The sequence below is a fragment of the Dipodomys merriami genome, unplaced genomic scaffold, assembly GCF_024711535.1.
Source record: "Dipodomys merriami isolate MVZ:Mamm:240054 unplaced genomic scaffold, mDipMer1.0.p SCAF_4, whole genome shotgun sequence".
NCBI lineage: Eukaryota > Metazoa > Chordata > Mammalia > Rodentia > Heteromyidae > Dipodomys > Dipodomys merriami.
Window position 1 is genome coordinate 4,722,562 of NW_027205603.1, and position 24,487 is coordinate 4,747,048.

The 24,487-nt window shown below is 46.2% G+C and overlaps 1 protein-coding gene across 8 annotated transcripts in view; it reads right to left on the bottom strand.

The window, feature by feature from the left end:
- Frmd4a (FERM domain containing 4A) overlaps positions 1-24,487 on the bottom strand; it is a 526,608-nt gene that overhangs the window by 21,208 nt on the left and 480,913 nt on the right. For all 8 annotated transcript variants that reach the window (XM_069990391.1, XM_069990392.1, XM_069990393.1 and 5 more), the window contains 4 exons: positions 20,080-20,221; positions 7,223-7,356; positions 1,896-2,018; positions 8-236 (listed from right to left, as the gene is read on the bottom strand). In XM_069990391.1, the coding sequence (XP_069846492.1) occupies positions 8-236; positions 1,896-2,018; positions 7,223-7,356; positions 20,080-20,221 (628 nt within the window). The remainder of the gene's footprint in view (positions 1-7; positions 237-1,895; positions 2,019-7,222; positions 7,357-20,079; positions 20,222-24,487) is intronic.

A 24,487-nucleotide genomic window follows, 5' to 3' on the forward strand; every position in this document is an offset into this window, starting at 1 on the left:
CACTGACCGTCTATGACCAGCGAGGTCCTCTGCGTGGGTTTCTTCCCAGACTTGACTCGGTTCTCATTGATGGCATTTTCAATCTCCTGCAGCTTCTTCAGTGCGTTCAGGTACGAGGTTTTTCTTTGTTTTTTCAGTTTCTTGCTGACGTTGGGGTCACTGGCCAGGCGGCGGGCAGCCTCGGTGATCTGGGACTGAATGGCGAACTCTCGTTCCAGGCGCTCCAGCTCCGCTTCCTGTGGTTTTATTTATTCATTTATTTTGGGGGGAGTCATCATCTATCATGGAAGATGGCACATGGGGAGGTGTGGGGCTCCAACCCCCCCATCCTACCCTGAATCCCTTCCCAAGCTTTGCCTGGCTTCATTTCTCCCGCCTAGAACAAGGCTCCTGGGGACATTCATCCAGCTGTCATTTTCCTTCCATTTGGGGCACAGGAAGTGGCCCGATTTCTAGAACAGTCTTCTGAGTTAGCTCACCCCTGCCCTCTGTCACACTTTCGTGTCCCTCGTGTTGGGACACATCCTCACTGACCTGACTGCTTTTACAAGCCCCAGCCATCCGCACACCTGCCTGCTCCGCTCTGGGAGCCCTGCCCGGCTTGGCCCCCACACGGGGCCTGCAGAGTAGGCGGTGGCAGAACCAGTTTTCCCTCAGCAACTTGGATGGTGTTCGGGGTCCCCTCCTTCCTCTTTCTGGGCTAGCTCCCTCCTCGCTCAGCCCCTGTCTTTCCCCTGAGAGCCGGCTCTGTGATGCTCACATTTGCGCCTCTTTACTGTCGCAGCCTGGGTACCTGGGAGCTTATGGGCGTCTGCCCAACCCTCAGGAGCCCACAACAGACAGTACAACCAAGACCCCAAAGTGGCCAGGGGACAGCGTCTCATCTATCACTCACTTAACCCTAGCACTGCGAACCTGGCCTGGTCACATCTCATTGTGGGTGTGCACTCAGCCTCCTGGGGGACCTGAGACTGCAGGTTTAGGTGATTTCCTAGCACTTCCAGGGACCCACCCCCACCCCAGGCACCTGAGCGTCCTCTCTGTGTCCACACCGTGTCTCACGCTAGGAAGCCATGTTCCTCTCAATCGCTTTCTCAAAAGACTGAAAGTACACTCCGTTCGTTCGTTCCCTGGGCTCTGAGCCCTGTCCTCTTGGGTCTCATGTTAATGAGTAACTATTCAGAAGAGATTTGGGGAGACCCTGGAGCAGAAGGTCCACTTGCCCTTCATTTCTTCTGGACGGAGGCTGGATACTTGCTACTCAACCAGAGGTTCAAGTGTTTACTTTTGTTTTGGGAGCCCCTATCCCCCCCAATCTGATTTCTCCAGTCTTGGCCCTCACCAGTGTTCAGACAAAACAGGATCAAAAAACAAACAAACAAACAAAACCTTTTGAAATAAGTCTCTCCCAAATACAGACACGAGAGTCCAGGATGGATTTCACGCCTTTTGCCTGAATACACACTAGTTTCAGCAGCCAGGTAAATTCAGACTGGGAAGGCAGGCCTTACTGAACAGTGCCCCTGGGGACAAGGCCCTGCCTTTCCCTCTTCTTCTGCTCCCTTCCACGGACCCCATGAGGTAAGAGTCTGAGTCACCGTGGCAGGGCCACCATTGCAGAGACAAGGAGGCACAGGCATCCCCAGAATGTTCCCCTCAAACTTAACGGGGGCCACTAGCAACTGGCCTAGAGTGTTAGACAAATAAACTTCAGCCAACACCAAAGGCCTCCAAAGGTAAACAAAGTCATCCTCCTAAGAGAACCACATACCAAGGAACCAGCTCACTCTGGAAGAGATGAAGGCGAGCTCCTGGTATTAGGAAGCAATGGAGAAACCTTTGCAGAGAACTTGGAGGTCCTAAGGGAGGGGGAAGGGAAGGGAAGGGCACCGCACCTCTCCTTTGGGCAGGATTTTCTGCTCATCCAGCTTGAATGCAGTCCCTATTCTTCTCCGAACAATAGGCGGTTCCTCTCCTGGATCTAGGGGATATTCGACGGGCAGTTTCCCAGTGAGCTCCTGTGTGTGCGGAAACAGCATTCAGAGCGGTGATAAATCATCGCACAGCACGTGTGCCAGCATCGAGGCTACACGCACACAATCATGCACGCACCAATCAACACACACATTCCATATATAAATAAGTCAGTACCATGCCTAAATAAGACTTCAGGAAATGAAATTTCACCTCTATAAAAATGTGTGACATTCTTTTCTCTACAGAATACCTGCACTTTGGAAAGTTTTTTTTTTAAATTATTATTTCTTCCTTTTTCCCCAGAATCAATTTCTATCAAAAGTAAATAAAAGTTTGACTGGCTTAAACACAACTATAATTCGACTCACTTGCCAGTCTACTTAGAAACCCCCTATACCCACAGTGTGCCAGGCAATATCACACAACCAGTAATGCAGCAGCTCTACCATCTCTAGGGACTTTCTATTCTAAACCCTGTCCTCTGACTTTCTGGGAAAGGGAGGTACTGGGGTTTTGAACTCAGGACCTTGCACTTGCTTGGGCCATACTCCATAGTCCAACCATGTGTTCTCTGCCCTGTATCAAATATCCCCTGCAATATCTCAGTTGAAAAGTTCTTTCAAGTGATTTCTCTTAAGAGGAGTGGTATTTATATGGTGAATCACAGAAAAAAATGCACTACATAATTTAAAGACTGAGTATGGATAGTAAATACTCCACTCTGGCCAGATACTCAAGGAATAGGCTGAACATAAAAAGACACTAACCTTCCGGCACCAGTGGCTCACACCCTGTAATCCTAGCTACTCAGGAGACTGAGATCTGAGGATCATGGTTCAAAGCCAGCCTGGGCAGGAAAGTCCGTGAGACTCTATCTCTAATAAATCACCAGAAAACCAGAAGTGATGCTGTGGCCCAAGTGGTAGAGCACTCACCTTGAGCTGAAGAGCTGAGGGACAGTGCTATGGCCCAGAGCTCAAGCCCCACAACAGACCAAAAAAAAAAAGACACTAACCTGGGCTGGGAATGTGGCTCAGTGGTAGAGTGTTTGCCTAGCATGCATGAAGCCCTGGGTTCGGTTCCTCAGTACTACATACACAGAAAAGGCCAGAAGTGGCACTGTGGCTCAAGTGGTAGTGCTAGCCTTGAGCAATAGAAACTCAGGAACAGTGCTCAGGCTCAGACAGTTCAAGCCCCAGGACTGGCAAAAAAAAAAAAAAAAAGACACTAACGTGTGTAAAATTAAGAGTTTTAAGTTAATCTATTTTCACTGACAAGGTATCTAATGAATTCTGTTGAGTGTGTGCTTTGGGCTCTGGAGATCTAATTATCGGGGATAGAATGACAGACCCCGATGAACACAACAACCCAGGATCAGTGCAAGATCTCAGGAATGAGTAGATCAGGATTAGAAGTAGGCTCTCCATGAGTGTGCTACATCGAGGTTTCATGAATAAAGATCAACTGGAGTAAGCAGCTGACCCAGGCTGTGGAGGCTTAGCCTGACTGGACTGCAAGAGGTAACCTCCAAAACTACTGTGTTCCGCCAAGGACAATGTCCAGCAAAGACCAGGTCTGGCCCTAAACCAATGCAGATGCTACATACACAACGACGCAGTGGGCTGCTCTGATCAGGAAGGGCTTAGCAGTGTCTGGGAACTGCTAGTATCCCAGGAAAAGGCTTTTGGGCTGGCCAATCTAGTCCTTAGCAGCCAATGGCAGGGGATCCCACTGCAGGGAGGGGTCACTGCGGCCTCTCTCATTCTGCTGTGTGCTGATGTACTGCTGTGCTTGTGCACATGCACATGCACACCCACACAGACGCACACCATTGGCTCTCCTGCATCTCTGCTGTCCAGAATCTCTTTCCTGCTGCACCCACATCACTGGGAGTGACCTGGTAGATTTTCTTTTTATTCCTCTGTGTAAGCATTTCAGAGTACAATGGCCAACTATTGGAGCACAGACCACTTTGCTATATCAGTCCCTGTTTTTATTCTTTAAAAAAAAATGCCATTCAACTATCTCCCAAGCAGTCACGTGTCTATTCTGCAACTTTTTATCCTGTTCCCCTCCAAGTCTGTCGATAAATGAATGCAAACTATCGAGGGTTCCCTATGGTCAGGACTTTCTTTTTTTTCCTGCCTTGAAACTTAGGAAAAAAGGAGAGGAAAGGTTGTTATGGTGTCATGGGTTTATTTTATTTTTTTGGGGGGGGGGTTTGGTTCCGGTCATGGGGTCTGAACTCTGGGCCTGGGCGCTGTCCCTCAGCTCTTCAGATCAAGGCTAGCACTCTACCACTTAAGCCACAGTGCCACTTCTGGCTTTTTTTTTTTTTCTGCTTATGTGGTGCTGAGGAATCGAACCCAGGGCCTCATGCATGCAAGGCAAGTGCTCTACCACTGAGCCACCTTCCCAGCCCCGTGTCATGGGTTTATAACTCTAAAGGGTTTGTGGTTTTAAAATATATGGTAAAAATGAGGCTACTGGTTTTCCACCATTGACTTGAAGTCACCTGGGTTTGAGGCTTGATTCCACAGGTATTTAATTTGATTTTATATGTAACCAGAGCTGCATGGCAGAGAGGAAACTTAATGCACTGCTGTGCGTGGTGCCTTCATTGGGTTTATGTCTTTATAGAAAGTCCAAAGCTCCCACTAGGCCTCCTGCCTGCCCTGGCTCTCCAGGGCTCAGCCCTGACTTCCTGACTTTTCTGAGAGTTAAAAGGGGAGAGAGTTAAGCAGAAAGGAACAAGTAGCTGCCTTTGGGTTTTTGGTTTTTTTCCCTTCTGCTGCTCAAGTTGGATTTTGTGTTGTCAACGTTGTACGAAGTGGGAGCTCTGTGCTCTGATTTGGTTTTGTTTGAGGCGAGACCGTGGGACTGTTAAAAGCCTCACACTCACCTCGCCTGGACATGTTTCTCCTATTTTCTAATGGAGATTCACTGCTGGGTTTAGAGACTTTTCTTTTATTAAAAACAAAACAAAGCTGTACATATTATTAAAGACAGACACTGAAACCTATATATATATATATATATATATATATATATATATATATAATTTTTTTCCTATTGTTCCAGCATATTCTTTGTAAAATCGTTGCTAACATTAACGGTATCACATAGCACATTCCCCCTGGCTGGGACGATTGCTTTCCTAAGATTTCCAATGGATTTGTGCTAATGTGGTTCTGCTTTGAGTGGGCTCTGGTTTAAATCAATCCAGACCATAATTAAGCCAAGTTGAAGTGTAATGTGATCTCATTCTACAACCCCCTCTTGATGCAAGGCATTAGTATTTGGGGGGCTCACACTTTGTTTGGGAAGCTCTTTCTAGTTCCCATTCTGAACTGTTTATCCACAGAGCTCTGTGTCATGTTCTGATCGCCCAGGACAGCAACTTCCCCACGCCCACGTGCAAGCACACCACACGCACACACAGGCACATTAAACATTGAAGTCCCTGAACATTGGTGACCAAGAGCCATACAGTCCACAACAGAAGAAGGTACAAATGCACATTGTAAACACAGGCACAAATAAACATGGGCATGGATGGCAGAAGACACTACGTGCTCATGAAAATGAAGACGAGACTAGATAGAAGCTAGAGGAGACATTGCTTTACATCAAATTCATAATGCTAGACTACAATGCTAGACTAAGTTTTATAATGCTAGACTAAGACTGCATTTAAAAATTTTAAAATGTGGGCTGGGAAGGTGGCTCAGTGGTAGAGCGCTTGCCTTGCATGCCTGAGGCCCTGGGTTCAATTCCTCAGCACCACATAAGCAAAAAGAAAAAAGCCGGAAGTGGCGCTGTGGCTCAAATGGTAGAGCGCTAGCCTTGAGCTGAAGAGCTGAGGGACAGCGCCCAGGCCCAGAGTTCAGGCCTCACGACCGGACCCCCCCCCAAAAAAATTTTAAAATGTGGGGCTGGGAAGGTGGCTCAGTGGTAGAGCACTTGCCTTGCATGCCTGAGGCCCTGGGTTCGATTCCTCAGCACCACATAAGCAAAATGAAAAAAGCCGGAAGTGGCGCTGTGGCTCAAGTGGTAGAGCGCTAGCCTTGAGCTGAAGAGCTGAGGGACAGCGCCCAGGCCCAGAGTTCAGGCCCCACGACTGGACCCAAAAAAAAAAAAATTTAAAAATGTTGGGTGCCAGTGGCTCACACCTGTAATCTTAGCTACTCAGAAGGCTAAGACCTGAGGATCATGGTTCAAAACCAGCCTGGGCAGGAAAGTCTATGAGCCTCTTATCTCCAATTAACCACCAGAAAACTGGAAGTGGTGCTGTAGCTTGAGTGTTTAAGAGCACTAGCCTTGAGCTGAAGAGCTCAGAGACAGTGCCTAGGTGTACAGTTCAAGCCCTACAACTGAAAAAAAAAAAAAACCCACAAAAATAAAATCCAAAAATTAAAGAAAAAAGTCTGTAATCCTAGCTACTCAAGAGGCTGAGATCAGAGGATCAAAGTTGAAAGCCAGCTGGGGTCAGACATATGAAGAGAATCTTATTTCCAATTAACCAGCAAAATGCCAGAATACTATGTCGGGAACTTAAAAGGTTTCCTGAGCATTGCCAAGCACTGGTGGCCCACACCTGTGATCTTAGGAGGCTGAGATCTGATGATCATAGTTCAAAGCCAGCACTGGCAGGAAAGTCCATGGACAATTATCTCCATTAATCACCAAAAAAGCCAAAAGTAGAGAGTTATGGCTCAAGTGATAAAAGTGGCTAGCCTTATACAAGAAAGCTCGGGGACAGTGCACAGGCCCTGAGTTCAAGCAACAGAACCAGTACCAAAAAATTTTAAAATATTAAACCTAATTAAAAAATGGATTACTGAGTATTTCAGTCATATCTTGTGACCTTACAGACCCACAATGATATCCGAAATGTCTTCAGGAAAAGCAAACGCTTCCCCCAACCATAAATCCAGATAGTGCTCTTGGAAAAATAGAGTCAAGCCACTCTAACGAATGAGGTAATGACACGAGAGGAAATGTTTTATAAACCTCCGTGCATGGAAAAGGAATTGTTCATCTGCCTTGTCATTGGACTTCTGGCAGGGTCCCAGTTAGGGGACTGCTGGTACCAATTTTAACAAGTGATTTTCTCTCCAGATCTACTTCCTGTGTGTGCCAGAGTACCTGGTGGAGGTTTGGAGGTTGCCAGAACCGGCTCCACCCTTCCGTCCTTCCATAGGTATAGATGATGACGTCAGACAACACAGGTTTAACTGCTTACCGCTTCCCGGAGACACAGCCGCTTCAGCTCCTCCAGCCGCTGGCGCAATGTCTCCTCCAGAGCTTCCTGCCTGGATTTCAAGGCAGCCAGCATGTCTTTCTTGGCTGACTGGGAGCTATCTGATTCCTGAGAACCTGTCAATAAACAGCAGGGTTACTAGGCCAGCTGACCGGGAGACGCACATCTGGACCAGTAATGAATTTTACTGGAGCCCACACTGTGGATCTGGGGTTTATCCTGAGGAACCAAGGGAGTGTGAAATTAAACAGGTGCTTGGCCTTCCGAGCAGAAGTACATTCCAGCACTGCCTGGAATTTATAGAGAGTCAGAGGACTGGCAGGAAAATGGACACTTCTGACAAAAAGAAGTTTGTCTTTCTTGATTCAAGATATGTCACATGCCCACTGGAATTGCAGCAGCCATTTTTAATATGCTTTACACAATGAGGAGAGAAAAGTAAAGTGCAAGTCAATAATTTTAACACTTTTAAAAAATATGTTCTCTGGTCCATTTAAAAATGCTGTTTTTTTTTCTTTTGGGGGGGGATGGAGAGGGCTTGGACATGGTAGGAGGATCATGAATTTGAGGCTGTCTAGCAAGATATGGCCTCAAAAACAAACCCACCTAATTTTATTATATTTTTACTTGGTGAAAAGCTTATGCCTGCTTATCATAAATATTTTTAATGTAGGACGGCATTGATCAAAGATGCATTGTACTCATAAACTTAGTTTAAAAAATGTAAACAAGTATAAAATAGTCATCCAGTCATCCAGTTATGCCTTTTCTTTTGACCTTTTCTTCTTTGAAAAAATAAATTAGAGCTGGGCCTGGTGACTCATGCCTATAATTTTAATCAGGAGGCTGAGATCTGAGAATCACAGTTCAAAGCTCACGCATCGGCGCGTACACAAACACACACACACACACACACACACACACACACACACACACACACACACACACACACACACACCAGAGCCTCTGAGCAGCAAGCTCATATTCCTTACACACACACACACACACACACACACACACACACACACACACACACACACACACACACACACACACACACACACACACACACACACACGAGCCTCTGAGCAGCAAGCTCATATTCCTTTCCATACCGGTGTCTTAGATTGTCATAGACCTGACGATGAAGAACTCTCAATAGCACATTTTAACTTAGATTTTCTTTCTCTGGGTCATTTGAACTTGAATTTGAGAATCTCTATTACCGATTACTGAACACCTATTGCTAATCAATACTGATCCTATGTACCATTTTTTTTGCCTACCCAATAGCAAATCAGTTAGCTCGAATGGACAAGCAAATAATATATTTGGATGGTATAATTAAAATATATCTCATCTTGGTAAGGGGGGGAAAAAAACAACCTAGCACCTGTATAATGTTTCTTTGTTGAAACTACCTTCCAAGCGTCCAATTAAGTTGAAACTCCTGGATTTTGATGTGCTTCACGCACTTGCAGGTTTCCAAATTCAATAGCAAACTCATGCAAAAGCATGGCCCATGCTGAGACTCCATTACCTCATGGTTCTCTTATGCTAAGTCCATATGGTGTTGCACGCACGAAAGGTATCATCGGATATTATTGCAGGCTCTCTCTTTTGAGATGGTTCAGGTTTTCTACTGCCATGTGTCAACTGCCCTGTGCTTCCCACTCAGTCTACAGCCATCCAAGGCAAGATGGCGGAAGCATTGCACATTTTTATCTGGTTTTCTTCGTATCAGTCATTTGAAGACCTGGGAAAATCTAATGAGGAACTCCCTGTTTTATCATGTAAAGGCTGGAACTGAATACTGGAAGGAAGTCAGACTTCAGATTTTTTTTTTTTTAAATGGGCCTAGGGAAATTTGGGTCCAAAGAGATTAAAGGATTTCTAGCTTGAGTGGAAAACTCATTGTTTTCTCTTTCACCCCTGCCTCACCTCTCAATAGGAAATGATGATTTATAAGTAAAATTTAAGAACTGTGTTCAAAAATCGTAACAGAAATTCAGGGAAGTCAGCGCACTATTTTTGGATGATTGCGTCTCCAGCGATGGGATTAGTTAAGAGTTGGCCTAGAGGTCCAGGGCTCATTAAAGCTACCTAAATTATAATTATTTATAATAATCTACATACCAAACCCACATCAGGCAGACCAGAATCTTGGCAGGGTGGGTGGTTTTGGAGAGCTGCTCTATGAGTACCTGGCCTTCCTAAGGATAGCTTTCTCCACTGTACACCTTTAAGCTTAGAAATCCCTTCAGGAACAATTTCAGGCCCAGGGGTGAAGTTATAGCCCTGCAAAGCACTGAGCTAGCCTGCCAGGAACATACAGATTTCCAGTTTAAAAGTAATTCTATTTTTGAAGCAAGGGCAAGATGGATCTAGGTTTTCTTTTCTTTTTTTTTTTGGTCCAGTTGTGGGGCCTGAACTCTGGGCCTGGGCGCTGTCCCTCAGTTCTTCAGCTCAAGGCTAGCACTCTACCACTTGAGCCCCAGCGCCACTTCTGGCTTTTTTTCTTTTTGCTTATGTGGTGCTGAGGAATCGAACCCAGGGCCTCAGGCATGCAAGGCAAGCGCTCTACCACTGAGCCACCTTCCCAGCCCCAGAGCTAGGTTTTCTAAAGTATGCTGCACGTCTACTAACAATGGGGAGGAGGATGGCGGAGGGAAGGACTGAGAGAAGGAAGAGGAGGAGGAAGAGAGAGAAAGGAGGAGAAAAGAGAAAGGAAGGAAGAAAGAGAGAGGAAGAGGAGGAAGGGGACAAAGGGAAGGAGAGATGGAGAAGACAGGGAGGGAGGGAAAGAGGAAGGAAGGAAAAGGGACAGAGAGACGAGGAGGAGGAGGAGAATGAGGAAAAGAGGAGGAGGAAGTAGGGAGAGAGGAACAGGGAAGGAGAGAGATAGCCCAGAGAGGAGAGAAACAAGGGAGGCAGAGATGAAAGAGAGAGAGAGAGAGAGAGATCCAAAAGGCATCCCCCTCCGGAGGAGTCCAAAGTGCTGAGTGATGGGGGCGGGTGCCCACCCCCCACCACCATCCCCCCTCTGCCACCATCATTCCTGAAGGAGTCTACCTCGATAACCAGGAAAAGGAAGCCAAAAGTCAGATTCACTCTTTTGATGGCAAAAGAGGAACCTGGGTCGGGGAAGAGCTCTACAGCTCACGATTATACAGGGAATGGTTCTAGACAAGAAGATAATTGTAAATGAGCATCCAGGGTCGGGGAATGAAGTGAAACTATTGGTTCCTGTGATTTATCCACTGTGTTCTTGAACACGTCACTGCCTTTGCCATGCAAGGCTAAGTTGAGCCACACAAGATGGGAGAGGAGAGAGGAGAAAGAGAGAGATAGAGGGGGGAGAGGGAGAGAAGGAGAGAGAGAGAGAGAGAGGGAGGGAGGGAGGGAGGGAGGGAAGGAGAGAGGGAGAGGGGGAGAGGGGGGAGGGAGGGAGGGATTGAAGGTGAGGGAGAGAGGGAAACAAGGAAGGAGGTAAGGAGAGAGGGAGAGAGGGAGAGAGGGGGAGAGGGGGAGGGAAAGAGGGAGGGGGAGGGAAAGAGGGAGGGGGAGGAGGAAGAGGGGAAGAGGGAGATGGAGAGAATCTCTTCTGCTCCCTTGGAAAAGATGAATGAATGAGGGCAGAGACCTCTGACTTTCCATCACACATCTGGGGGACAGGGTAAAGCCTCAAGGTTCCAAGTTTCTCAGAGCCATCATGGCCCCATCAATAAAGTGTCCGATTGACTGCTCCCCAAGATTCTCTCAAACTAGAAGAATCTATTATTTCATAAACAATTTACTCAGGTAGTTCCCACTTATCATTAGCTATCACTTCTGTAACTTGTATAAAAGTGCAATTGGACCCTCCTCTCTCTCTCTCTCTCTCTCTCTCTCTCCCCGCCTCCCTTGTTTGTTCTCTCTTTTAAGTTTTAAACTCAGGATCTTGTACTTACCACTATACCACTTGAGCCATTGCTCCAGCTCTTTTTGTGTTAGCCCATTTTGCAATTAGGGACTCCCACTTTTTGCCCCCCGGGGCTCTCCTTGGACCCAAGGTGATGCCAAGTTGAAAATATAACGTTTTGACTTTGGCTCTTTTATGATGACATTTTGCTCCTAATTCAAAGGACTTTATTGAAACAGGTCATCAGTAATCAGGCCAATGCAGAGGAGGCAAGGGGCTGATCCTAAAGACCACATTATTATGATGTGCCAGTACTGAACTCAGGGATTTGAGGTCTCGCTTGGCTTTTTTGTCAAGGCTGACACTTTACCACTCCAGCCACACCTCCACTTCTGGCTTCTGGGGTAGTTAGAGATAAGAGTCTCACAGACTTTTCTGTGGAGCCATGATCCTCAGATCTCAGCCTCCTGAGTAACTAGGATTACTGGTATGAGCCAGAGGGGCTGGGCAAGAACACAGTTCCTATCTACACAGGTGCGACAGAGAGAGATGGACACAGTCATTTTCAGAGGGCGTTGTTTGGAGATCTTTTGCCAAGACGGACTCGGGCATTCTGGAAGATCCTGGATGCAATGCGTCTATCACTCACTGTTTCCTTCCTACTTTCCAGCTGGGTCTCCACACATCAGGCCAGTGTGCAGCTGCAAGTGGAGGAGCTGGATGTGAAGTCAGCAGAGCAGATAGCAACTTTCCTCCTGGCCACCACATGGCAGGATCTCCTCAGTCAGCTGCTATGGAGAATTTGTGCCAATCATTCTAAAGATTCCGGGTGGTGGGCACTAGGCACCGGACACCGGATATGAGTGAGCATCCTGCTGTGAATGAAGGGCCCAGGCAGGAATCTGGCTCATCCGTTTTCACACAGACAGAATGCTCCTGACCAGCTAGAGAATTCCAGAAAGTATGGGGTGGGGTACCTTCTAGACAGTGCCCCCCAAGACAAAAGTCTGTTGTCCTCAAAGCAAGAGAGGGGAAATGGAAATCTGCTTTGGCCTTTAAGGGGAAATTAAGAGAGAGAGAGAGAGAGAGAGAGAGAGAGAGAGAGAGAGAGAGAGAGAGAGAGAGAGAGAGAGAGAGAGAGAGAGAGAGAGAGAGAGAGAGAGAGAGAATATGAAGACAGCATTTTCCCAGCAGATCTGTAAAAGCTGCAAGGAAAAGTTTTGGCAGGCACCCAGGAGTAAATATGGGGAAAAGGTTTGAACTCTCCTTTATGATAAAGAGATATTTATTTCCCTGACAAATCCTTGAGGATGAATTCCTGACATCAAAGATTGTCCCCTGAGACCCTGTAAAATAATGCCATATTGCCAGATGGCAGATCAACATGTCATCTCAGGGGACCTGCTCAGAGAATTCCATGTCATTTTTTTTTAAAACATGAAAAGTGCATGCTTGGAAAACTTTTCATCAAGCTGAGAAAGAAAGAAAAGATTTCACTTCGGAGAGTACTGAAATCGAAGCTCATTGAAAAGCAAGCGCCTTTGGGGTGGTAGCTGTGGTCTCTGGGATGATGACTTTGCTTTCTGGGGAGATCCACATCCTCAGTGGCATGTTCCCCAAAGAGGAAGGAGGACAAATGTCACTCCAAAGGGGAGATGTGGAGTGTGGGGGAAAAAAAGAGAGGGAGGAAGGGAGAGAAGTACGAGGAAAAAACAGACAGATAGATGGACACAGAGGAAGTGTGATAAGTAGAGAGAAACAGAAATAATCAATGGCTCACACCTGTAATCCTAGTTACTCGGGATCTGAGATCTGAGAATTACAATTCAAAGCCAGTGAGGGCAGGGAAGTCTATGAAACGCTGATCTCCATTAAGCTACAAAAAAAAAAAAAATCCAGAATTGGAGCTGTGGCTCAAGTGGTAGAGCACTAGGCTTGAGTGAAAAAGATCAGAGAGATAGTACCCAGGCAATATCCATCCCCCAAAACCCCAAAAAGGTACCAGCATCTGCTAAAATGGCTAAGTGAAACAATCCTATGTTAGTAGCATAGTTTCTATAGCTTACACTGAGAAAGGAGAGGGCTGATATTTCTGGTCCCAGGGTTGCTAGTCTATTGCACTGTGGAACTGGGAGATGAACTGTAAGACTCAACGATCTCTCTTCTATGCTCCCTAGCGCATAGAAGAGCTCACCAAACAGGAACAGAGAGGTGACAGGAAGATAGATGTGTCTTCCAGGGTTGAAAATCTCATCTCTAGAAAGAGGTCTGTTTAGATGACCCATTGTCATTCTGTCTTGGCTCTCGTACTGGTACGGAGATTGAACTCTTGGCATCCCGTTTGCTAGGCAAGTGAGCACACACTCTTGGCCCTTTTCACTTTGTTTTTCAGATACAGTCTTGTACTAACTTTGGCCCAGGTTGGCCTCACACCAAGGTCCTCCTACCTTTGCCTCCTTAGGGCATAAATAACAGCCATATAAGTGATTGTTACTGTAATTTTTTTTCTTCTCCCTAAAATAGGAAAGAACAACCACCCTGTCTCCCTCTGATTCTTGACTCAGGTCAGGCCTGCTCAAATGAGTCCAGAAACATGGATTCTGCAGAAGGAGCCCTTTTAGCCCTTACAGTTACACAGTGCAGGATAAACAAACCCTGGAAGCACGGACTCCTTTGGCAGTACCTGGGGGCTGTGCCCAATAGTCCAGCCAAGATGAGGACCAAAATCAAGGCTCCTGGAATCCAGCATATTGTTAGGCCTAAAAGGAGAAGCACTGGGCAGCTGACAATAGAAAACTTTAAAAGGCCAGAGAGATAGACAAAAGACAGAGGAGCAATTAAAAAGAAAAAAAAAAAAAAGGAAGGGATGCAGACACAGAGACAAAAACCAAAACAAAGGACATCAGATGATTTACAAATATATTTGAGCTGAATGTTGACAGTGATATTGGCAGGCGCTGATCAGATCACCTCTGTAGGGAGAGATTTCAGCTAGCTGGCATCCTCATTGTTATGCTAGTTATTAATAAACTGTCTCACAATGGAGGGAAGTGTTTGTATTCAGAGAAGGAGAATGTGAGAATAGTTGAGTAATAACATGGACTGAGCCCAGGCCAGGCTGGTGCCAGCGCTGAGGACAAGATGTTTCCTCTCAACCGGGTACTCACTGGTGGCTCATGCCTGTAATCCTAGATCCTTAAGAGGCTGAGATCTGAGGATCATAGTTCAAAGTCAACTTAGGTAGGAAAGTCTATGAGCCTCTTATCTCCAATTAACCACCAAAAAAGCTGGGAGTGGAACTGTGGCTCAAGTTCTAGAACACCAGCCTTGAGCAAAAAGGCTAAGGGATAGCACCCAGATCTTAAGTTCAAGCCCCAAGAACAACAACAACAACAAAAGATATTTTCTCCCAGAAAGTGTCAGAACTGTGGTATGACAGCAAACTAGTTTGGTTTTATTTTACATCTTCAGCCATCTATCTTTCCCTACATCCTTTATAATCCTACTGATCACACTGAAGATGACTCCATTCTACCTCATTAGCCAAACAGCTGACATATCTACTTAGAAATACAACATGTCACTTTGTATCATAGGCACTGGGTAGTTTATACCCCTGTTTCTCCATTCAAGATGTCAACAGTTGTCTGCCTTGTCCTTACATTTAACAGAATACACAGTAACATTTTGTTGTTGTTGTTGTTGTTTATGTTCTTAATACAAATCACACAGCTTGCACAACACCGAGTAATTTTCCTAAAATGGGTCAGAACCACTTGTTTTAAATAGCTGGAGAGTGAAACCATTCTTTCTCTGCTCTGTTCCTTCGGTGCCAGCAAGTCGCTGAAACAATGCTTAGAGCAAACTTCAGGCTCTCTCCCACTTCCAGAGGAGTTATGAAAAGACTAGTTACAAAGCCAAGCGCAGTTGTTTTGTGTTGTTTTTGTGTTGTCCTGTTTTTCCTCCCTTTTAGTCTTTTCTGGCATCTCAACTAATGAGAGAAGAGAAAGCAGGAATGAACCTCTCAATGAACCTCCCTCCGCCCCTCCCTAACCCCTCTCCCCCCCAAAAATAAAGGATTTAAGGACCTTTAAAAACAAAACTCTGAACACATCTTAACCAAATTCACACTTGTGTCCTCAAACTGGATCTGAGCCTTCTAAAAAATGGTTCTCTCTCTCCACACAGAGGAGTAAAAGCCATGGACAAAGGAGTTATTTCCAAATTTGGAGGAAAGTTCTGGGCTCTTATGGAGCAGAACAAGCTTACTGCTACCCCAGAGGTGAGTTAGCAGACATATTGCATCTTACACACAGATGGATTTATCCCAGCTCTGGCCTGAAGCTCTGATGTAGAGGAAACCCATGTCAAGGTTCCTGGAGGATCGAGGCCTATGAAGCTCCGGCTCCGGCCCTTTGCAGGATTCAGGGTCCCAGCTCACGTGGAATTATTCATTCAACTACGTTACCATTTTCTTTTCAATATGCTAGCTCACAGCTCAGGGCATGAGTCAGCACGGACTTCTGACTTTTGTCAAAGATTATCACGACTTTTCTTTATTTGTGCAGCATTTGAGGCCCTGGACATTGAGGATTTCTGGATATTGGATGCCCATAAAAAGGAAAAATTACTGATAACATGGAAATCCTTTAGCTGTATGTATGTGTGTGTGTGTGTGTGTCTGTGTGTGCATGTGCATGCATGCACCAGTCATGGGAGGCTTGAACTCAGGGTCTGGGTGCTGTTCCTGAGCTCTTTTGCTCAAGGCCAGTGCTCTACCACTTTGAGCTGCTTCCAGTTTTCTGGTGGTTAACTGAGATAAGAGTCTCACAGACTTTTCTACTGGGCTGGCTTTGAACTGTGATCCTCAGATCTTAGCCTCCGGAGTAGCTACAATTACAGGCGTAAGTCACTGGCAACTGGCCTCTGATATATTTTTGAGGAACATTTATATTTTTAAAAAAGGGGAAGGAGAGGAAACAGTTTATCAAACTTGACACTGGTTTATCCATGTCACATTTACATTCATTCTTGTGTCACATTTTCTTTCCAGCCGCCTCAGTACTAGAGACTGAATCCAGGCCTAGGGCCGTGCACATGCTAGCCAAGTACTCTACAACGGAGCATATCCCCAACCTTAGTTACTTTCTTTTGTACAAGCCAGTCTCAAACTCAGGATCCTTTGCCTCAGCCTCCTGAGTAATGAGAGTTACAGGCAGGCACCATCAAGTTCAATTCAGTGTTTCATTTTCTGATAAAAAGTTATAATGGGAAATCTGACATATATGTATGTATGCATGTATTTCTTTACAGTGCTTCAGGTCAGCATTGAGCTGTGACAGTAAGCCTGTGGGCTTGTCCTATCTATCAGCACATGACAGGCAAGAGAGGAAAGGGTAGAGACAGGGGTGGGAGACTGGCCAGCCCCCTCAATTCTCAGGTGGGGGTGCAGGAGTGGGGAATGGGGGGGGAGGTGGCCTTAGAATTGTGAAATCCAGAGGGGAGGGGCTAATGGCTTTCCCAGGAGAGGGTTTGATGTCCTTCCAACACAGGAGCCAGCAAGGGCTGTGGGGTAAGGGAAGCAGCCCTGGAGGGAGCTAGGACAAGATCTGTAGATCCTAGAAATGCACTTGGTGATAGATGGCACATATCCTGCTTGTGGCCCCTCCCCCCATTGTCCTCGCTGTTTTTCCTAAGTCATGGGGGTGGGCGTGGGGCATCCCCAAGGAGCCTCAGCCTTGGCAAGGAAGGCGAGTTTTTCAGGCTGTAGCTTGCAGGGTTGGGAAGAGGTTGAGAGGGTTCTTTTCCTCACCCTGTGTTTCTTCTTGCCCAGCTGGTTGGTGACAAAAGGGCTGAGTGTCAATGCCAGCCAGTGGATCTCCTCTGCTCGTGGCCTTAAGCTGTTCCTATCAACTCCTAAGCATCTCACCTGCGGCCTTGCTACTCAAGATTAAACATCTGAAAGTCACTTAAATAGCCTAGGAGAAAGATGCTTATAGATTAGGTGTGGGGGTAGATTGGGCCCAAAGATTTTCTTGTGATTTATGTTCTAGCCCGCTGGCTTGCTCATTCATGTCAACCCGAGGGTTGCAATAGATTGTATTGTTTCTAGGCTGTGTGGACGAAGCCCATTTCATTGTAGGATGTTCGGTTTGGGGGTTCTGGTCGTGACTATGTCTACAGCTGCTGGAGGTTGTCCTAAGGATGTGAGAGGCTCAGGCAGGTGAACCAGGATTCTGTAATCTTGAGCAATACCCCTAGACAGGAAAGTAAGGTGAATAGCAGCCAGGAATTTAGAAACGGCATATTTAGAAACACAGTACCAACTTCTTTGTCTTAACCCTAGCACACCTTCGTGAGCTGCAGTATTAACACAAGGAGAAAAAAAAAAGAGAGCAAGAGCATCTTTCTCCATCTGACCTTGCCTGCAGGCCCCAAATAATTAGGATGAGAAAGGCCATCATAAGCAAACGAACAAAAAACCTGTATCCTAAAAAGACCTGTATTCCTAAGGAAGCAAGTGCTTGGAAAATGGCTCTTCCTGGCACAACATGCTTATCTCAAAGGATAAACATCTGTGCCAGGATGCATTCTTTATCTTGAGGAGAAATACCAGTTTTCATATACATGGCAAAATGCATTCTTTCCTAAAAGGGATACCATGATGGCACATAGCTAACGTACGGGCAGTCTCACTCAGGCCTCTGAGCTCAAGCGGTAAAAGTGTAACACCAACAGTGAGTAAAGAAAAACGCTTATGGGCATAACTTTAAGTCAGACCCTGCCTTTATCATATAAATCACCCGGATGTCCAAGAGCCTCATCTCTCTCCCTTTGAGGCATCCACACTCTGTTAGTGTGGCTCTTGTCTTTCTGTCTGCTTGCCTGCTTGCTTCCCCAATAACGCTTCACCAAGTTTTCTTACCATTATGACATGTCCAGAGAGTCATTCTGACTGAAGTTTCAAGGACCCTAAGTGAAGAGCCCCTAGTTTCTCAGGGAAAGGTCACAAACCCTCACCTGCATCTGGGGACACCCGCACCTCCAGATCTTACCTCTCCCCCTAGCAAGAAGATGGGCTCTCCAAGTATAGACCCTGGGCTGGCAACATATCCTTATTCCCAGGCTTACTCACACTTACAGAATCACTGGGGGAGGCCCAGCACTGTTCCTTTCCACAGTGTCTGCCAAATGGCTTTGCTGCAGCCTGGGACGAACCCAGGTGGCGTGGGGCTAGACTCCCCGGGACTGAATACAGGAGGCAAATGAGCTGCTAGGCCCAGGCTCTTATCTGAGACTCAACGTTAATGCTGGCTAGGGAAAGCCATTGTCTGTTTTGTCTAAAAGACAAACAGGGTGTTGGCTTTGGCTCCCTCCTCAGCCTTTCAGCAGGAGGCTGGGAGTGGCTGTAATTCCAGGCAGGGGTCTCAGGGTTTGAATGGCATTCATTCTCTTTGATATAAGAAGAAGGACTTTTGCGGAGATCCCACTCACACAGACTTCTAAGCCTTGCAAAGAAGGACCTTTTGCTGGAAACACTTTAGGAGAATCCCAGGCAGCCTTGGGGTTAGAGTAAACCCCATGGTGTTGGCAGAGGCAGCTCAGGTTTTGTGGGGCCTGGAGCTTATGGTTTTGGTGACCAACAGTGTGCAGAAGTGCACGAGACTTGGCAAAACATAAGAAGATGTAAACACACCCTTAGTGCCCTGCCCCCAACTTAGTTGTCTTTAGCTGTTCCCTGAGCTCCCGGCAGGAAGGACAGGTACCCTACCAGAATTCTTTCCATGGAGGCTTTGTCTGGGCTAGGATTGTATGGCACCAGCCATGGAGCCAACCAGATAACTCTGAGCTTCCTTTCCTCCCCGGTCTTTTCCCTTTCTGATTTGCTATTGTTGTTAGCAGCTGTTTTAAATAGTACTGTAATGACCCTGAAAGAGGAGGGAGGAGGAGACCTTCTTTGCTCAGAGGCAAAGTGATACAACACCCACACCAATCAGGTTTTAGCCACCTGGTATGTGCAGTACTCTTCATTGGTTATACTTTTCTCACGTTTAAACACAATCGTACTGCACTCTCCCAATCTCTCTCTCTTCTCTCTTCTCTTTCTCTCCTCTCTCCTCTCTCTCTCTCTCTCTCTCTCTCTCTCTGTCTCTGTCTCTTACTGTCTCTCGCTGTCTCTCTCTCCCCTTCCTTGAGCTACTCCCTGTCATTTCAGCAAGTGGAATTTTCTCTTGAAGCAGCCAAATCTGTAATCTCAGATCTGTCTGTCTGTCCCCATATCTAATGACAAAACGACCCATTCCAGGCTCACAGAAATCATCAACAGAGCCTGATCTCCAGACCTGCAGTGAGAAAGGGTGTTAATCATCCTACCATACCCAGAGACAAGAGTAGTCTCTACCTGTCAAATCCCAAGAAGTTCTTGGCCAGAGAATGTAGCATCTCTTAGCACCATGATCGCGGATGCCAGTCCTACCTCGGTACAATCCCTGCTTTATGGAGAATGATGGAAAGGGTGACGTGAATCAAGATGCACTGTACTCACAAGTTGATGTGCTGGAATTGAAACCCCTTTGTATGTCTACTTAAAGATAATAATCAGATATTTTAAGCAACCCCTGCTTCAGAATGCAGAAGTGAACCTCACTTTCTGTCCTTGGAGCTGACATTCCTGATGACTGGGGCAGCGTTCTGAAAGGATCTGGGGATGACTTGGGAGATTTCTGTGCTCCCAGAAGCTCGTCCCACATGGTGGAGCCATGCAGATCCTCTCTACCAGCTCTTGGATACTTCCAGACATTTTTTCTTATCCACCCATGCAGTCCTTCTAGAGCTAGCTTTTGGAGCTACCATTATCTCTACTGCACAGGGATGCAACTGGGGTTGAACTCATCAGCAAGACTCCTCCCACCGTCCTCCAGGAGGGGGCGGGCCCTACCTGAGGACAGCAGGCTCCCGCTGCTGCCGCTGATTATCTTCCCCTTGCTCCCCATGTGGGCCAGCTTCGAGGTCTTCAGTGTCCCGGTTTCTGTGAGGTCGATGGCAATCTCGCTCAGACTTCGTGCTGCATGGATCTTGGACTGGAATGGAAAGGTAAACAGTCATCTCAAAAGGGATCAGAAAGCACTCATCTGCTGGTCCTAGAATTCAGCAGGTCTGCAACCTTCTGGCCCAACTGCTATTCACCAAAACTCTTCCTGGGAGCAGAGTTGGCACAGGAGTTGCTCAAATGATGGAATTCCTCCTGTTTTGTAGGCTGTGGAAGTACATGGGCAAGCTGGGCCCACTGATTCATGCCTTAATCCCAGCCAATAAGAAGTAGAGGCTAGAAAACTGTGGTCTGAGCCGGGCACTGGTGGCTCATGCCTATAATCCTAGCTACTCAGGAGGCTGAGATACGAGGATCTCGGTTCAAAGCCAGCCCAGGCAGGAACATCCGTGAGACTCTTATCTCCAATAAACCACTAGAAAACCAAAGTGGTGCTGTGGCTCAAGCGGTAGAGCACTCACATTGAGCTGAAGAGCATAGGGGCAGCGCCCAGGCCCAGAGTTCAAGCCCCATGACCGACCAAAAAAAAAAAAAAAAGAACTGTGGTCTGAGGCTGGCCTGGATAAATGTATGAGACAGGATCTGAAAAACAACTAAGAAGTGACTAGGGAGTGTCATGGAGATGACTAGTAGTGAAGCACTGAGTTCATACCCCCAGGAACAGACACACACACATATACAAAGAAAGGAAGAAAGGAAGAAAGGAAGGAAGGAAGGAAGGAAGAAAGAAAGAAAGAAAGAAAGAAAGAAAGAAAGAAAGAAAGAAAGAAAGAAAGAAAGAAAGAAAGAAAGAAAGAGAAAGAAAAAGGAAGAAAGGAAGGAAGGAAGGAAGGCAGGCAGGCAGGCAGGCAGACATACAGACAGACAGACAGGAAGGAAGATCAAAATGGGCAACCATCCATCAGAGCTCACGCCTGTAAGCATTAGAGACTCTGGAGGCTGAGATGTGAGGATTGCAGTTCAAAGCCAACCCAAGCAGGAAAGTCTCTGAGACTCTTTCTAATTAACCACCAAAAAGCCAGAAGTAGAGCTGTGGAAGAGTTACCCTTGAGTGAAAAAAACTAAGGGACAGTGCCCATACCCTGAGTTCAAGCCCTAGGCCAGCGTGTGTGTGTGTGTGTGTGTGTGTGTGTGTGTGTGTGTGTGTGTGTGTGTGTGTGTGTGTGTGTGTGTGTGTGTGTGTGTGTGTGTGTGTGTGTGTGTGTGTGTGTGTGTGTGTCACGGGCTTAACCTCACTGAGTCTCATTATTCCATATATAATCCAGGAAACAACCACCTACCATGGGGGTGGGGGGAGCTGGGTCAAGGACATAGAATGCCTACAAGGCATCCTCTCTACTTCTCCCTCCCCCTCTCTCCCCTTCCTTTTCCACCTGACACATGGCAATCAATGACAACCTGTGACTATAATGATTGTGAGCTTAAAAAGGAAAAGGAATTTCCAGCTTTCTAAATGACACGGGAGATTTAGGAAACAAATACATGAAAATTTAATGAGTTTGTAAAGGATTAAAACCTCTTAAATTGTTAGCCTGATGACCAAGGGGAAATCTAAAGGATAAAGTCAACATCCTAGGCCTGTAACCATGGTGTATTATGGATAGAAGCTTCAGGAACTGTTGATTTGGATACTTGGGTCCTACAAAAAGCATCTGCCATGGACTTTGCTTCTATTTTGATACCTGAATATATGCTCCAAAGTCTTCGTATCAAATTCTACTCAGTACAGAGATTAATTGGCTGTATTTGGCAAGTAGTCACAGCAGTTAATAATCAGAAAATACTGTATTCATAGTATTCATCTCTGAACGTGCCTTTTTTTTTTTTTAAAGCAAAGCTATCTTATCTGCCTTACCACCTTCACATTGAAAATACATTGCATTTCCTCCATGGATTGCTCATTTTGTTATTTTTGTCATTGTTCGGGAAATCAGCTTTTCCTATACCATGAATTTCAGTCAACCACTTCTATAACCCACACATTTGCTCTTCTTTCCCTCTCTCTGGGGCCTTTAATTGTAGCATACAGGGATGGAGCCAGGTGAGGGTCATAATTGAGGTTTCCAGTTGCTCACTGTGCTGCTCTTGCCTGGCTGAGAAAGGTTAGGTCCTTCCACACCTGGAAGGCACTGAACAGGCAGATTCTGCAGGCTACGGAGGGGTGCATACACCACTGCCCTCTCCCCCTGATTTATGTCTTCCTTTTGCACCTAGACACCCTCATTTGTCCTGAAGAGGCTGCCAGGGCCCCTTGAGGCCTTGCCCTTCCTCTGGCCTGATGTTGTTGTGGTGCCGGTGAATGACAACAACTTCCACCCTCCACTTCCGCCCTCTGCACACTTCTTCCGGTTAACAAGACTCTTGCTGGTCAGAGGAAACACTGAGGCATGTTGGGTATTTACCTGGTATGAACTGTCTTCCTTCTCCTCGCTCTTTGCCATTGGTCCTCCCTCAGCTAAGGCCTTCTTTCTGACCTCAATTTTTCTTCCTTGCCTTCAGAACCAGCTCACCGTCCTCAGGTTAGGGTCCCCTTCTTCATAATACAATCTCAGCTGCTAGGCCTTGCAGGATTGTGGCATGATGCGGAAGGCAGGAAAAGGCTTTCTTTTTCAGCCTATCTACAACATCCATCTGGTTGTGCTTTATCCCCCAAGCAAGCAGAGCGAGCCCAATCCATTACTTCCTTTCTTTCTGCAAGACTCTTTCCCAAGACCGGTGTTTCCATACAAAGAAGCCCACACTTACATAGTTATGTAGCAATAACTTATAATAAGTCCCGGAAGTCCGAAAGACCCAGATTGGATTCCTGACTCTTTCCAATCAATCACTGTCAGATTTTAATCCTTGACCTCTCTGGTCCTCAGATTCCTGTTTGTAATATGGAGATCTTAAGGCCCACATCACAGAGTTGGGATACAGACTAAGTTAGATGGTATGTGTCAAAGCCATGGCAATAGGACTAAGATATAAATTAGGGCCTGGAAGTAATTTGCTAAATAAGGTTAGATGGATGGCTTGACCTGGTATTTTAAGGATCTCATTAATCACATGGAAAACCAGTTCTCTAACCTCCCCCTTTTAATCCTGCTACACTCCAGTCTCACAGGCAGAAAATAATATGGGAGAGGGAACAACAGATAACCCATTTAAAGATTCTAGATTCTTAGAAGTTTCTAGAACTTTCTAGAATGGAACTATCATAATGACTCAACAGATTCTGTGGAGGGAGAGAAACAAGAAGAAAATGAACACTGTCTGGGAGATTCTCTCTTTGCAAGGTATCGTCTCTGGGCCAACCCAAAAGAATTGAGGGCAGAACCCTAAACTGCTGAATGTCTTGCTTTGAGAGTCTTGCCCTTAAATATCATCTTGTCACTGATGATTCTTTAGGTCAGGCTTTCTTTTCTTTTTTTCTTTTTGGGTATGGTCGTGGGGCCTGGACGCTGGGCCTGGGCACTGTCCCTCAGCTCTTCAGCTCAAGACTAGTGCTCTACCGCTTGAGCCACAGTGCCACTTTCGTTTTTTTTTTTTCTGCTTATGTGGTGCTGAGGAATTGAACCCAGGGCCTCAAGCATGCAAGGCAAGCGCTCTGCCACTGAGCTACCTTCCCAGCCCTGGGCTTTATTTTCTTTATCATGTTTATAACTCTTCTTTTGATTCTAGATGGAATGAATACTAGCTGACTGGATTGGGGAAAAGAGAAAAAGAAAAGCTTAAGAAGAATTAGAAAAGATTAAGGAGGAGGAAAGATGTTTGCCTTGGAACTCAGGCTCTACTCTGAGTTCAGAAGAAAAGTGTCTGATGTCTCTAAACAATTTAAGCTTTCAAACATTTTCCTCTGAAGTCTTACAAACATTTCTTGGCTCTGGGCTGCCGGAGTTGCTGGGATCCTGCTGACAACATTTCTGATCTTGAGGGTCAGCATATATAAGTTACCAATTATAATTAGTAACTGCATCACCTCTCCTACGGAATGAGCCACAGGAAACCGGCCAGTACAACAGCCTCCCTTCCACTCTGCCTTTGATGTTTGATAGTGGAAGGATCTCTTTATGTACACGTGTAGGGTGATGATGAATAAAGAGTAGGGAAGAGGGAGAGGGAGAAGGAGAGGGAGGTGAGGGCGTGGGGGGGTGGGAAAGGAGGAGAGGGAGACAGAGGAGTTTTCCTAAATGATTTTTGGTGACCTGAACGTCAGGGCAGCACATGTGCTGTCTTGGTAGCCCCGCCTTCGCTGACTCAAGCCACTAGACCACACTTGTCTCTGGTGTTGATAAACATCACTTGGGAGGCCTGA